The sequence below is a fragment of the Podarcis pityusensis genome (genome assembly GCF_964106645.2).
Source record: "Podarcis pityusensis genome assembly, chromosome: 1".
Taxonomy (NCBI): Eukaryota; Metazoa; Chordata; class Lepidosauria; order Squamata; family Lacertidae; genus Podarcis; species Podarcis pityusensis.
In genome coordinates, this window is record NC_138028.1 from 83,262,021 (window position 1) to 83,276,967 (window position 14,947).

At 53.1% G+C, this 14,947-nt stretch overlaps 1 protein-coding gene across 2 annotated transcripts; it reads right to left on the reverse strand.

The window, feature by feature from the left end:
- Window positions 1-152: 152 nt before the first annotated feature.
- Window positions 153-11,208, reverse strand: RTN4RL2 (reticulon 4 receptor like 2). Of its 2 annotated transcripts, none has more exons than XM_080994839.1 (3): window positions 10,527-11,208; window positions 2,825-3,300; window positions 153-1,920 (listed from the first exon to the last, which is right to left on the reverse strand). In XM_080994839.1, exons 1-3 carry the CDS (start codon window positions 10,555-10,557, stop codon window positions 1,123-1,125), a joined length of 1,305 nt encoding a protein of 434 aa, XP_080850965.1. In that variant the 5' UTR covers window positions 10,558-11,208; the 3' UTR covers window positions 153-1,122. The 2 variants fall into 2 exon arrangements, with proteins under 2 accessions (XP_080850965.1, XP_080850966.1); XM_080994840.1 differs by lacking the exon at window positions 10,527-11,208 and adding an exon at window positions 5,773-6,088.
- Window positions 11,209-14,947: the final 3,739 nt, after the last annotated feature.

Genomic DNA, 14,947 nt, shown 5'->3' on the forward strand with positions numbered 1-14,947 from the left:
TAGTGAGAAATGAGCAACCTTTGACAGAAGAATGAGCTACTCATTTCCAGTTAACTTCCAGTCAGCCAGCCATTACGGACTTCTTACACCTCATCATGGTTCTTTCCGCGTATCCCATTACAAACTTCCTCGAGTGACCAAGTCCACCAAGCCATACTAAAATAGTTTAATAGTTCTCCAACCAACCAATTTTTTGGCCTTTTTTTCAAGGGAAAATAGGGGCACGGGAAGACATGGAGGCACCAAGGGTAGGGTGGGGAGAGGACACAGCCACACAAAAAATGAAGACCAGCAGTTATGAGCAAGGGCCAATTCACATGATCGTGTTTATCATGAGATAACTGCAACTGTTGCCTAAGACTTGGTAGTATGGAAGAGCCAACACAGCCACTTTCATCATCATGTAGACACTATCCCTGCCAATGAAGATTAGCTTACCCAGTGAAACATTGCACTGGGTAATTATTACCTGAACTGATTATGTGAGTTGGTCCCCTGGTGTTTAAACTAAAAACCCCAAAACATATACCAAATAATGGGGGAGGAGTCAAGAGTGACAAGGGCCCAAGATTCCTGTAGCCTTCTGCGGCTCAGGAGGAGAATGGTATTTCTTTTCTTTTTTTTCTGAGTTGAGATATCCTATCCAATTGGACAAAGCAGGCACTTATGTGCATGGTAGGATACTGAAGAAAGAACAGAACCTCTGAAGATCAGATCCTCATTCATTCCGCACTTCCTTGTCATGCACAGAAGAGATCCCTGCTCTTTCCAGGATATGGAAAACACAGAAGGCCTCGTAACACCCCTGGATAGCAGTAGCATTAAGGGAACATCTTTAGCGGAATTATGCAACACCCCAGAAATAAAAAGGGGGTGCTCTTGCCATATGTTCACAAAATATGTCGGATACCACCCAGAAAGTGGCTCCAGTGTTAAGTCTCACAAATGGCCAGGAAAGCAGCAGCAACGGATCTAGTCTCCCTTTGTCCCTGTAGCAGGAGGAAGCTTAATCCCTTTGGCCTCAGCTAAGCGCTGGGTGGGGACCCATCCTGGCTTGGATCTCCCAGAGAGTCAGTTCTCAAAAGGCAGCTTAGCATCCAGCAGAGCAGCCACCCTCCATTGTCAAAACCAGGAAGGTCCCCAAAGCATCAGCAGCCAGGCAAAGGGAAGCAACAGGAAGCCAATCCTGGTACCTCCAGAGTCCAGAGAAGAACAGCCAGGTCCCGGGCACCCCTTTTTCAGCTGCCCCCCTTCTTCATTGCCATAGCCCCCCCAGTAGCCGTCCTCCGTGGGTGGGTCATACTTGGGGCTGCGGATGTCATTCGCCGGCACGTCCCTGTAGAAGGAGGAGGGGTCGGCGGGAGGCGACCCCCCGAGGCCATAGAGGTGATTGGATGAGCCATTGGAGTGAGGGCGGGGGTGAGGGTGGGGGTGAGCTGCTCCATTCTCCCACTCAGGCCTGCAACCCCAGTCAAAGCCTACAGGGTGGTGGTTGCCCGGCGGGCAGCCCCGGAAGGCCGTTTCGTTGAGGCGGCGCATGTCACGCCCCACGCGGTCGGCCGGAGAAGTGCATATGACGTCCGAGACGGAGACGCGCGTGCGTTGGAACCAGGCCCAGAGGGATCGGGCCCGGCAGTCGCAGGCCCACGGGTTGTTGTTGAGGCGTAGGAACTCCAGGGACGGCAAGTCTGAGAGGGTTTCCCCGGAGAGGGTGGTCAGGCTGTTGTTGAACAAGTACAGGATGGTGAGCTTGCCCAGATCGCGGAACGCCCAAGTTGGAACGGCATGCAGACGGTTCCTGTGCAGCAACAGGCGGTCTAATCCAGACAGACCCCGGAAGACGTTCTCAGAAAGCTGCCAGATCTTGTTGCCGTGCAGGAAAAGGTGGCTCAGGTTTGCCAGATCCACAAAAAGGTCGTCCTGGGAGATGCAGGAAGAAAGGACAAGCTGTGAAGACACCGCTGGCAAAAGGAACAGCCCCAAAGGCCTCTTCCTCCATATGGGAGATTCTAGGCCGATTGTCAACTCAAGACTGTAGACATTCATTGCTGCCTCCCCACCTTTCCAGATCTCTCCCATACAGCTACACAGGATTTACTGCTGGACGCAAAGCCAGAGTTTTATGAGGAAGTTGACTCCTGCGCTTTGGTTGAGGAAATGATACAGGCTGGCTCCCAAGTCCCCCACCCACAAACTTTGCCCTCCCCCGCTAAGGATGTGGCTTGAAGCACTGAGGCATGAGCTGCAAATGCATTTTTGCTGCTGCAGGCCAGGCTGCAGCTCCCCTACTCTTAAGCCACAGCGTGCCCGAGGCCGGATAGGCATGTGGTTTTTAAGTGAGTCGCTGGCAGGGCACAGAGAACGTGCCTTCAGGGGAGGACCAGCCATGTGGGGGTGGAAGGCTGAGCGGCACACCAGTTCCTTGCCGGTCTTCAGAGAGAAATGGCGGAGAGGCCTCCATTTGTCCTCTCAGAAGGCACATCTTAAACCATCTATGTGGAAACATGTCAACACCTCGCCTCATCGACCCACCTCCCTGTTCTGCCCAGTGAGACTCTCTCCTATCCATCTGCTTGCTGGAAACTCAGAGGAAATTCCCCATCTGTCCTCAGGCTCCACTGCCAGTCATTTTTCTTCCTTCCCACTCCCATCATCTTTCCTTGAGAATATGCCCCACAAGGTCAAAAGGAACTTAAGCCCAGAGGACCGCCAGGGGAGAAAGGGGTCCATACCTCCACGGCCCACCTGGGGAAAAGCTCCCCCTAGAGGCCAGAGGCAGTGGCCCGAGTTCCACGCTAACCCACAACCAAGCAATCTGGCTCACCTGCAGGCAAAGCAGGTTGTTCTCCTGAAGGTAGAGGTATTGGAGGCTGAAGAGGTTACGGAAGATGGTGGTCGGCAAGCTGCTCAGCTGGCAGCGGTACAGGTGCAGAGACTGCAGCCGCTCCAGCCCGCGGAAAGTGTCTGCGTCCAGGGTGCGCAAATTGCGGTTATCCCCCAGGTCCAGCCACTCCAGAGCTTGGAGGTGGCGAAAGGTGCCCGGCTGGATGGAGGAGATGTTGTTGGAGTAGAGCCAAAGGGTGACGAGGCTCGGCCCAAACATGCCGGGCCGCAGGGTCCCAATCAGGTTGTTCTGCAGGAAGAGGCGCTGAGCATTGGCGGGCAGGACCCGTGGCACCGAGGAGAAGTTGTTGGCCTGGCAGCTGACCGTGGGCGGAGAAAAGTAGCAGGTGCAAAGCATGGGGCACATGGCTGCCACCAGAGGAAAGGCCAACAGGAGCAGGAAGGTGGGAGCCAAGCCTGGAAGCAGAGAAGGACAGGCAATGAGATGCTTCCTTCAGCAACCATCACCCCCCGCCCTTATGTGGAATATCCTAGGAGTGGTCCCGCCTTCCCTGCCCACTCACTTCATTGCTATTTCAAGACAGCTATTTATTCAAAGCTGGGCTGGGGAAGCTGTGGCCGCCTAGATTTTGTTGGACTATTAACTCCCATTATCCTGGACTACTGGACATGCTAGCTGGGGCTGCTGGGAGTTGGAGTCCAATGACATCTGGAAGGCAATAGGTTTCCCACTCATGAATTAAAACAGGGTTTCTCAAACTTGGGTCTCCAGCTGTTTTTGGACTATAATCCCCATCACCCCTGACCACTGGTCCTGCTAGCTAGGGAAGATGGGAGTTGTAGTCCAAAAACAGCAGAAGACCTAAGTTTGGGAAACCCTGATTTAAAATCTTTATACCCTAGCTTTCCTCTTGAGAGCTTAAGGGGGCTATTCCCATTATTCTCCTCCTCATCTTCATCATCACCCCACCCTTGCTCTAACCACTACACCACACTAGCTCTCTTTAGTGTGGTGGGGAGCCCCACAATACACACATACTACCCAGATACTTCAAAGGTTCAGTTGTCAGGCTTCCAGTTAAAAACATGATTTTGAAAGATCAAAACAGAATGTCAACATTGTGTTCTTGACGGGTCAGTTACATTTCCCAGCTCTTTATCTTTGATTTCTTTTAAATCAAAGTAATAGCCAGTAAAAGAGGAGAAAGCAAGCCAAAATCCTCCCACTTTTCAAGAGCTGCGATGCAGAGAGAGAGATCCCAAACCGTGAGACTCACAAGTCACCAGAGCCGGCAACCCTGAGAGGCGTAATCCCATATGAGGAGGCATGCTCCCCTAGGCAAGAGAGCCAAAGATGTCATCCTTCGCACGCAATTTCTCACGTGAGACCCCTCCTCCTCGTGCAAGTGTGCATGGTCCCCAACCTCTGCATGCATGCGTGTGGGCAGTGTGACGTGGCAAACGAGTAACACAAGCTGCCGATGCCGTTTCGGTAGTTCACACCACCTCCACGCAGGCCCTACGCTGCCTTCCCACTCTCCCCAGCCTCCATGCTGCTCATGACAAGTCCTTCAAGGAGCCTCGCCAACACCCGGAATGCTTCGACACAGCTCCATCTTTATCAGCATCAACAACATTGTAAAGGCTGTCATATTCCTGCCCCCCCCGGGCAGGAGTTTGACAGTCCCCATGTCTCTTCAATAAGAGACACCTGAAATCACACACCCCTCACCCAGCTTAACTTTACAGTTTTGACACGTTCACTGTTTTGGGACTTGCATGAAGCATGCTGGGAAAAGCCTCCTTTTGGCTACACCAGTCATAGTTGGGAGATAGGGGTAGCGTAGACACTAAGCACAATTTAAGCCCATTTCGCTACCTCAAAGAATTCTGGGCACTGCAATTTCCTCCTCATGGGGTTAAAATTCCCAGCAACCGTTTACAAATCCCAGTGTTCAGAATTCTTTAAGGGAGGATTTCACTCCACAGGTCAGGAGATTCACAAGTGTGGCACCTGAGAAGGCCAGGACCCCCTGCCCCACCCCTCCTTTTGCTGTAAGATTACAAGCAGAGGTCTTGCACTGACCCAGTTAAACAGAGCAGGCACACATGGGGGGGGGGCAGGCTGAATGGCCAGTGGGACAAGAGGGAATTGCAAGACAGCTGCTAACAGATGCCAAGGTGAAATGCTGCTGCCCCCCCACCAAATCCACCACAGAATCCAATTCCCCCTCTTCCCAGTTTTTTTTAAAGAATTCTGTTTGTGCTCAGTTTTGGACTATTACCACAAGCTGGTAGCAAAGAAACATAAATTTTCAACAACCAAAAAGCCCTAACTTACATAACATATGCCATGCCAAGGAAAGGAAAGGAAAGGAAAGGAAAGGAAAGGAAAGGAAAGGAAAGGAAAGGAAAGGAAAGGAAAGGAGTGTCTCTCCCACCCCCACCGCGTTTTTACTGATGGGTAGCTTTGTGACAATAACAGGCACAACTTTGGCAGGATATGACACAGGCAGGACTGGGATTCAGGTTGTGAATCAAATTACAGAACTGATAGTCACAAAAATACATGTTGCTTTATAGCTCCAAAAGCATGGCTTTGAGTCGGCAGCAACCATGCATGTTCCACAACCAAAGAGACACATGAGGCAGAGTTCTGTTTGCAGGACCTGTTTTTCACCCCTGAAGTAGGGAGGGAAATCTGCCCTGACCTCCCTGCTCCCTTCCTGCTAAAACACCTCCCCTAAAACCCTGGGGTGGGGTGGAAGGAAGTCTATGTTCCTCAGTGCCATCAGCAGTGGCCATTTCCTCCAATAATGGCAGGCCAGTTTTCCCTCAAGGGAGAACAGGGAAAAGCCTTTATCTTGAGCAGGGGGGGGGGGCAGAGAAGAGAGGGAGCTGCAGCTGCTACTAATGTTGACTGCTTGCCTCTTGTCTCTGGACTCCTCTCTCTCTCTCTCTCTCTCTCTTTCTCTCTCTCTCTGGTGCGGTGGAACCGGCTGTAACCCAAGGAGTCTCATCCATAATTCAGGCCTGTGGCTTTTCGCTGGAGCTTGGGCAGAGAAAAAGCAGAGGGGAAAGGGATTGGAAGCTTCGCATCTCTCCCCATAAAAGCCCTCTGGCCTCTCTGCCTCATCTTAGGGGGAAGGGAGGCTTGCAGGCAAGTTCTAGATACTGCTGACCTCCCTATGCCCCACCCCAGCCAACTCTCACACCCCCACCCTTGAATCTCATGGGGGTTTTCACAGCAAATTCCTTCTCAGTGCCACCCACCCCACATTTCCCCAATATTCTCAGGAATTACCCACGCACAGTTACCTTCCCGGTCTCCTCTCCAACCTAATCCCCCCACAAAATCATCATCGTATGGGGAACGCTTTGCTTTGATTCCTCCCCCCCCCCCCCAGCAAATGCAAGAGGTGCTCATTCATAATTTTCAAGGTGAAAAGCTGAACGACTCAGATGAGACTGAGCGCATTTGTATGAGACCAAAAACGCTATTTTACTACCCTTGTTGCTAAACTGCAATGAGAGGAGATGTTCTTGGCTAGAGCACTAAGAATGTGTGCCCTGTAATCCCCATCCAAGCCGACACCAGCACCCCCACCCCCGCTCTTAAAGACATTTCTCCCTCCTAAACTGCTTCTCCTGAGATTTAAAACCCTTGATCCTTCCCTCAGAAGAAAACTTCACCAAATGTTCATTAACCTTGTGAGAGGATTCCAGTCCGTACTACGAATAGCACAAGCTCCTCAATGCACTCTGGCTTTTAAACACACTGTTATGGATGGATTTTACCACTCTCTTGGGAAGGCGCAGGAACAACTTGCACCATGATGGGAAGGAACAGCGTGGGGGCATGGGTCACATGCAGCAGGATTTCAAGGCAGAGGTGAGGAAGCTGGAAGCAGACCCTGCCATCTCCCCCAACCTGGTGCCTTGTGAATGTGCACGTGAGGGCCTTTCGTTCATTTATACGGGGCACACAGAGGAAGGAAGGAGGTGGGACATCCTGCCAGACAGACTCAGTTCCCGGGCTAGTTGAAAGGAAGGAGAGTTGTGGTGGGAAGCTGCAATGGGATGGGTTGATTTCCCCCAACTGGGCAACACAACCCTGTAGCGGCCTGCAAAATGGGGGGCTTTGCGTCAGTCCTTTTTCCCCAGCCTAACTTGCCTCACAGGGTTGTTGTGGTGGCAAGAGAGGAGAATCAGCTCACTGCGGGAAAGGCAGGATAAAAATGGTAACAAATGATGAAAACCAAAAATAAATCAGATCTGTGCCTACTAGCCAGGAAGAACTTGGGAAGGGGAGGATTAATACAGAAGTTTTCTACCACCACGTCAAGGCTGAAAGCATGGTCTGACCTGGGATGCACAGCTAGATTGGTTCCATTTTTAACTCAAGAGGTAGGAGTGAAATCAATGGCAGTAGATGTGCTCTCAATCCCAGGAGGAAGGGGATGAAATGAGACAGTATTTCCAGTTCTTGCAGAAAGTCTGGCTTCTTAACGGACACTATTTCCTCCCTATCTTCACCTCCACCTCTTGATCCTTGCAGCTCATGAAGAACCTGCTCTCTCTCAAGCAGGGAGGAACTACAGAAACACACATCAGAGCACCTTTCCTGCAGGCTGAACATCTCTTCTAAAAATCAGGGCATGGTATTGACTGGGATCCTCCAAGGGGGAGAGCCTCTTCTCGCAGCCTTGCCCTCCCTCCTCTAAATGCTGTACAGCTACCCTGCTTTGAGAGAGAGAGAGAGAGAGAGAGAGAGAGAGAGAGAGAGAGAGAGAGAGAGGCCTATCTGCTCCTTTGGCTGCCAGCTGTTGGTTTTGTCTTCCTCTGCCAGAAGAAAGTAATGCTGATCTCCAAAGTTTTAATGCTGGAAAAGTCAACTAGGTTTAAAGGTTCTCAAATCTTTTTTTAAATAAACAAATAGCATCCAGATGAATACTCAAATAGTGGGTGCAAAGGGCTTCTCCTGAAAAAGGTGGCTATATTCAATGGGCCATGTTTTGTGTCAGCCTTTTGAGCTCATCATCCCATCGCTTTCACCACCAGCCTCTGTTCTGAACCTTGGAGATCTTTTAAATGTGTTGGCGCCAGGTTAGGGTCCAGCATGCCGTGATAGCGGCAGTACTGGTGCTCCATTAATCAAGTATTGATTCCCATCTTAACACACCAGAACTCTCCCCTACTATGGAGCATTATTGCCCTTTTGGAAAGAGCCTTTGCTTACCCCTTTGCTTACCCCTTACAGGAAGGATTGGCAGCTGGAAGCTGGAAGACTGGCAGCTGGACAGACGCAGACCTGAGAGGGGTGCCATCTGACTTGCCGGTTGCCAACCTATTTGCAGTTAAAGTAACAACAGGCCACTCTGGGAAAGAAAAGTCAAGGATTTGGCCCTCCAGCGTGATTCCATTCACAGAGGGAATGCTTCTCCTTCCTTCCATCCCCATGGGGTTTAATGGCTGGTCAGGGCCTCACATATCTGTTTACTGGCCTGCTTTCAAGGTGGGAGGCAAACAGTGGGCAGGCTCAGCCTACCTAGCTATTGTTGTCTTGGGGAGGGTCCCCCCTCCCCCAGCATTGAACTTTCTCTTTATGTTTGCAGTGTAGATTACAAGAAAAGGGAAACATGGAGAAAATTAACTTTGAAATTAAAAGAATAAACTAAATCAGAAGATATGTGCTTACAAAAGATCTGTGCATACTATCCAGTCAGATGGAAGGAAATAAATAAATAAATAAATAAATAAATAAATAAATAAATAAATAAATAAATATGCTGCACTCCAGAATGCCACAGATTCCCTCTCACCACCACCACATCGCATGGTTTGCCTCTAGACCTGGGTGCTTAACACTGAACAATTTTCCATCTGGAGCCACAAGTTGACATGATCTATGAGGGAGCTCACTGAGTCCAGATTTTCACCCCTGGTCACATATATCCTTGTTTGCGGCTATCTGTCTGTATGGCTGGTCCAGGTGCGCATGTTCCAATGTTTATAGAATCCTGTGTCGGAATCAGCAGAGCTGCATAGGACAAGCAAGGTTTGTCCAGGGTAGGACCCATCCGAGGAGCTGGGGTGCCTGCGTGTTCCAGTGCAGGATCTGGCAGGAAGCGCTACGCGATGTGCGATCAGAGACCAAGGCAGGCAACACTCAAGCCCTGCTCCTAAATCTGGGGATCCATGGTGGGTGCTGAGATCAGAAATGACAACTCAGTTGTGCGTAGGCTGGGGGGGTTAAGACAAGTGTCCCTGGGAGGGGCCAGAGGTAGCAGGTCTGACGTAGCTGGTGACGCGGATAAAGCTGAAAACAACCCAACTCCTCTTTCGTCCATAATTTAACACCCCAAAATAAGCAGCTGCCTGTTGTTGCGTAACCCATTGGGGGCCAGGCTATAAATGGCAACAAGCAGAGTAGAGCAGAAAGCCACCGGCATCCCTCCAGCCAGGCAGGGCCATTGCCTCGCCTGAACTCTAGCCCGGTCTCCTGATCCCGGGACCCACACAGGCCATGCATCTGTCCTGCAGGACAGCAGCGCCAGGGAGATCTGCAGCACCTGCCATTCCTTGGCTCCTGCCTCATTCGCTGGCAGCGCACATCCTCCGTCCTTTATGAATTCAGCACTGATCGGCCCTCCAGAGATGGAGAAGCCCATTGCAGTCTCTCTCTCTCTCTCTCACACACACTGGCCCTGTCCATCACCTTTAGAGTCAATCTCCTCTCAATGCCAAGAAGAAGCGGTGCGCATCCTTCCAACTTCGGGACACTTCACCTTGCTGGAGAAGAGAACTGGCCTTGCTGAGCTGGAGGGGGAAAGGTCTCCAGCCTCCTCTGTGCCTACAGAACCCCACCTCCTGGCCTCCGGAGCCACTTTGGAACGGATACCCCTCTAGAAGTTGCACAATCCTGTCCAGGTGGCATGGGGGGGGGGCTGCTAATGAGGCTTTCTGAGCAATTTTGAGTCAGGCAAATTAGACCACTCCTGTAATCTTCCTTGGGGCTATCCATCCGAGATGGTTTTTCTAAAACCATCAGAAGAGTAGCGCTCTCTTTCTCTCTCTCTCTCACACACACACATACACAGCGTCCTTCGTCAGGACATCATCGCTAGCGTGTGGTGCTTGTGTGCCTCCACATTATTAAGGCACCGGATCGGGGAAAGAGCAGTTATTTCAGAACAATCAAAGCACAGAATAACTGGACAGCCCCAGAAGACGCCCATTATCTCCAGTCCACGTGAGCATAATAGCGCCTTTGGAAATGGTGCCACCTCAAGGTCGCCTTGGGGCTGGAGTGGGCAAACAACCAAGTGCCTGCGTGTGTGTGCCTGCGTGTATATTCCCACGAGATATTTCCCGTGTTCTCGAAAGGGACATCTCAAGGGGATGGGAAATAAAGCTTCGCTTTTTCCTTTCCTTTCTGAACTCAAAGGAACAACCACCATATGGACTCCTGACCGATCGTGCCCCATTCTCCCCTCGCTTTGACAGCCAGTTTACACGCGAGGTCCCGTTCTCTCCCCCCCCCACATCTCCCCGCCCCCTAATAAAAAACCCCCACCAAGTTCTTGTTCCTCGCCCATCCTCACGATCAAAACATTCGTGTCCCGCATTCCAGACCTCCCGAAAACGGATGGAGGGGGTGGAGGTGGGTGCTCCTCACTTACCGTACAGGGTGGGTCCTAGACGGAGCCGCATGGTGCCAGGCAGGCTCGGTGGAGGGACGGAAGAAAACGGCAAAAAATAAGAAAGACAGACAAAACCTCAGGAGAAGAAAAGGAATGAACGAAGAGACAAGGAGGAGGAGGAGGAGAAAGCAGTAGCGGCGGCGGCGGGTGGGTGGGTGGGTGGGGGGCGGGGAGGGTCGCGATCGCCTCGGAAGTCCTCGCTGGAGAGCAAACGCGCTCGGCGTCCCGGGACTCCCTAGAGAAGCTCCTGCGCGACGGGGCGCAAGGCGAAGGGTCGCGGCAGCCCGGGCGCGTCTGGGCGCAGCCTGCGGGGGATCATGGCCCGCCTGGGGCCAGCCAGCCAAGCGGCCGGCCGGCCGGCCACCCTCCTTTGGCCCGGCAGCGGCGGCGCTACCCTCCGCTCCGCCGGCGAGAGCTGCCGGACGGAGGCTTCATCCCGGACGAGCCGCCTGGCACCATCTGCTCCGCTCGGCTCGGCTCGGCGCGCGCGCGTCGCCCCGGCGCAGCCAACCACTCCGCGAAAGGGAGCGCAGGCGGCCGGGCGGCGGCGCCTTATTCCCAGGGCCGGCTGGGGCTCCGCCCCCCCGCGGCCGCGCTTTAACCCTTTCGGAGCGGGACGGACGGACGGAGGGTCGTCCTCCCCTTCGTCCTCCCCGATCTTCTCTGCCCACTGCCGCCCGGCCCACCTTGCCCGGCAGCCCCTCACTCGGCCCCGCCCACCTGCTTCCCGCCCACGCACCTCGCCCCACCCTGCAGGCGTCATCGCGTCTGGACTCCGCGGGGGGTCGCATGTCCTGCCCTTCCCCTGGAAAGGGACGGGGGGTGGGACGGGGCGCCCGCGGAAAGTCAACAATAGACGCCACGCGCCCAGATCTTGCACTCCGCATTAATTAATACGAATTAAACGTTCTCGCTTCAGTCCCCACGGGGGACACCCCTCCAGCTGCCCCACCCCGTGCACACTTACTTGGGAGTAAGCTCCCATTGAAGCCGGTGCTTTGCGGGGTGAATGAATGGTTGGGCAAAGAAAAAGTTAAGGAGATCTGAGCATGCGCCCCCACCCGTACACCTGTTCCGACGCGCACCTTCCCGATGGCTCCAAACGCAGATTGCGCCTCCTGCACAGAGAAGCGGAGGTTGGAGGAGATGAACTGTGTAGCCAGGCACTTTCTGAGAAGCGGCTGGAGGCCAGGGCGTAAGCCTCTCCCGCCGCATGCTAAGTGATCATAGGAAGAGGGTGCTTCTGAGCATATGCAGAGTTTTCCTTCTACCTAGGAACTGCAACTGGATTTGGCTGAAGGCGGGGGCTAGAGGGATTAGAGGGCACGGCTGTCGAGGAAGCGCGACCTCCTCAGCTCCCCCTCTTTGAACAGAGCAACCGTGGGGAGAAGTTTCTGATCTCCGGTGTGTTTGGCTCGTGCTTGCCTCACGGCAAAAAGCGGGACTGTTCTTTAGGGTTGGGAAATCTGGTTTCGTTTCCATTGGAAAGATTTCGAGGTATTTCTCAGTAGCCTGACAGAGCGAGCGAGCGAGCAAGCAAGCGGGGTGGGGGTGGGGAATCCGAGTATCAGCGCCTACTTCCCCCAAATCGAAGTGGTTGGGCAAGTGACCTTGGCCAACTCGCTCTCCCCAAAACACACACACGCTTAGCGGGAGAAGTTCAGGGCAGAATAAAACACAGCTCCATGGAGCTGGAGCAGATGGGAAGTCGCTTACACTGAAAAACAGCCGATATATAAGGCTGAAACAAGTTTAAGGACGCGGTTCTTTCGTGTAAACGTCGGGGCTCTGGATACAGGCGTGGGGACGTTGCGGCCTTTCCAATGTTGCTGGACTCCAGCTCCCATCATCCCTGACCACAGGGCATACTGACTAGGGCTGATGGGAGTGGGAACCTCATCCCATGGCTCATCCAGAAAATTTGCCCTATTGGAAGAGCATGGAAACAGGAAACGCGAACCAAGAGAAAGTCTGCGCGGAGAGCAGGCGGCGTCACCTTTCCCCCTACTGCGCTCAATGGCGCTTGCTCCCACAGTCGGTGCGTCCAGGATTCCAGCCTCGGTGCAATTGGAATTTCTCTACCGCCTTTCAACAGACGTCCCCAGGGCTGTTTACTTAAGAGGGAGGGGGGGACACAGACAGGTTACTGTGCAAAACGAAGCGTCCCCTACTAGAAGATACCATCTCGACAAGATTTGCCTTTCCCAGATAGAAAAAGCTCATCGGGATAGCTAAACAAAAGGACGCTCGTCCTTACGATGGGCGGGAGGAGAGCACAGGCAGAACGTCTACGTCGTCGACATTCAAAGACGCACTTAGAAAAGGGTCCCAAGGGTCATCTAGTCCAACCCCCTGCAATGCAGGAAGCTGCGGTGCCTTTGCAGTGGAGACTGGCGACCCATTCGGGCGGATAGGATGGGACAGTGCCCCCCAACCTCAGTCTGCTCTCAGCCAGCCCCCGACTTGCCTACCGCATCCAGTCCAGGAGGTAGTGCTGCCTTTTAGCAAGGGAAGCAGAGCGGGCCAAAACCAGAGTGACTTGGCTCTCATGTGCTCTGGCTCCACCTACTGGTGACCTCCCTGCCACCCGCCCTACCAGTTTCAGTTGTCACCAGCCACTATTGCCTTTGGGGTAGGACTTTGGGGGCAGAAGTCCAGGACTTCCAAGAGCAGGGTCGGAAAGGTTAAACCCGGTCCCAGGGGCGGAGGAGGGCGCAAGACCACTCAGCCCAAAGCCTCACGGTACCTAACTGCACCGCGGCGCAGCGCTAGATAGAGTTGTCTAGTCATGCCAGAACGTGACAAAACCTGGAGAGTCGTCATATAGTGTTGTGCAGTGTTGTGCAATGGTTAGAGCATTGGGATGCGGGCCAGCCATAAATGTCCACCCAGTGATGCTGAACCGTCAGTCCCCAGTGCTCATCCTAAACAACCTTATGGGGTTGTTGTGCGGTAGAATGGGGAGAAAGGAAACCAGGAAAGCGGACGACGGGACGGGACTTTCGCCCGCGAGAGGGGCCAGGCTCCCCCGGGGCAGGTTTCCGTGTCCCTCCCCCCCCCCATCATCGTCCCCTGTGGCGGAGTGCGGGTGATCGAGGAGGACCTGAAAGACGCCAGCCAAGAAAACGGAGTCTCTCTGGGCCAAAACCAAAGGGGAGACTCGGGAAGGAGCGGGAGGAAGGTGGAGGAGAAGGAGAAAGGAGCCCGCGCAACTGACAACCTGGAAGAGGCGCCAGCTGGCCGAAGCTCTGCCAAAGACTCCCTTGCCAAGAATCGCTGCTCTCCCAGGAAAGGAAGCCGCCGCCGCCTCCCTTATTTATCTCGCTCCTGCTCGCTTTCGGGCCAGTTCGATTCCCACGTGAAATGGGGGCGGGGGCAAAAGTCAGGATTCTCCCTTCGCAGGACTTTCTCCATCAGGCATTAAAAAATAAAATAAAATAACCGATTCGTATGTCAAAGGCTCTTGAATATTTTTTTTTTTGAGGGGGGGGCAGGTAAACCGGTGTAGGAGCGGAGACCGCGGAGTGGTCAGAGCTGCGATCCTGGCGCGCTTTACACCCGAGTCAGCGCGCGGGGGATCGGGTGTAAGGGTGTGCGAGCTGAAGGTCAAACCCTTTTGGGTTCAGAGCCAAAACCACTCTCGCCTAGATGGTCCTCGATTAGCTTCAAGCAGATCGGAGCATTGTCCTTCCTTCGCGCCAAGCTCGCAGGGTTGGTGTAGGGCAGCGCTAGTAGAAGATGGATTAGAGGCCGACTTAGTCGTGCTTAGAGTAGGCTCGGTGAAATCCAAGAGTCTAAGCTAGTTACCTCCTGTTTTTTTCAATGGGTCGGTTCTGATCAGGACTGAGCCTGCAATCCTGACCCGCCCCTTTACTTGGGAGCAAGGCCATGGAATTCCAAAGGAATTACTTCCGAGTAGACATGGTGGAGCTTCCACTATAAATCTGGAGCCAACCCAATCTAGGCGAAATTCCTGAAACTCCTGCGGCGTTGTTGTTGTTGAATAGGACGTCCCTATTTTCATCGGAGAAATGTTGGAGGATATGAGTTAGGCCTCAAGAAGACAGGTTGCGCCACTGCCATACAAAGTAGCGGGTTTAAAATGCCTGGAGATCACAGCCCATCCCTAATCACATGGATCGTAAGTAAATGCTTTAGGATTGCCATCTAATAGCCACACAACCGATCCAATGCATGTTTGAAATCTGGAGTAAGTCTCATAAGACACATACTTTCAGGTAAGACTGAAGACTGGAAGTTTGTTTTACGCTCACGCAGGTTGGATCAGGTACTCCGACGGATCCGTCTACAAGTCCTTGGCATGGCTAGCTTATGCAGTGGCAAGTAAACTGAAAGGGGTTTAAAAATGGAAATGTTGCCGTTTCTGAAGACGAAGGATT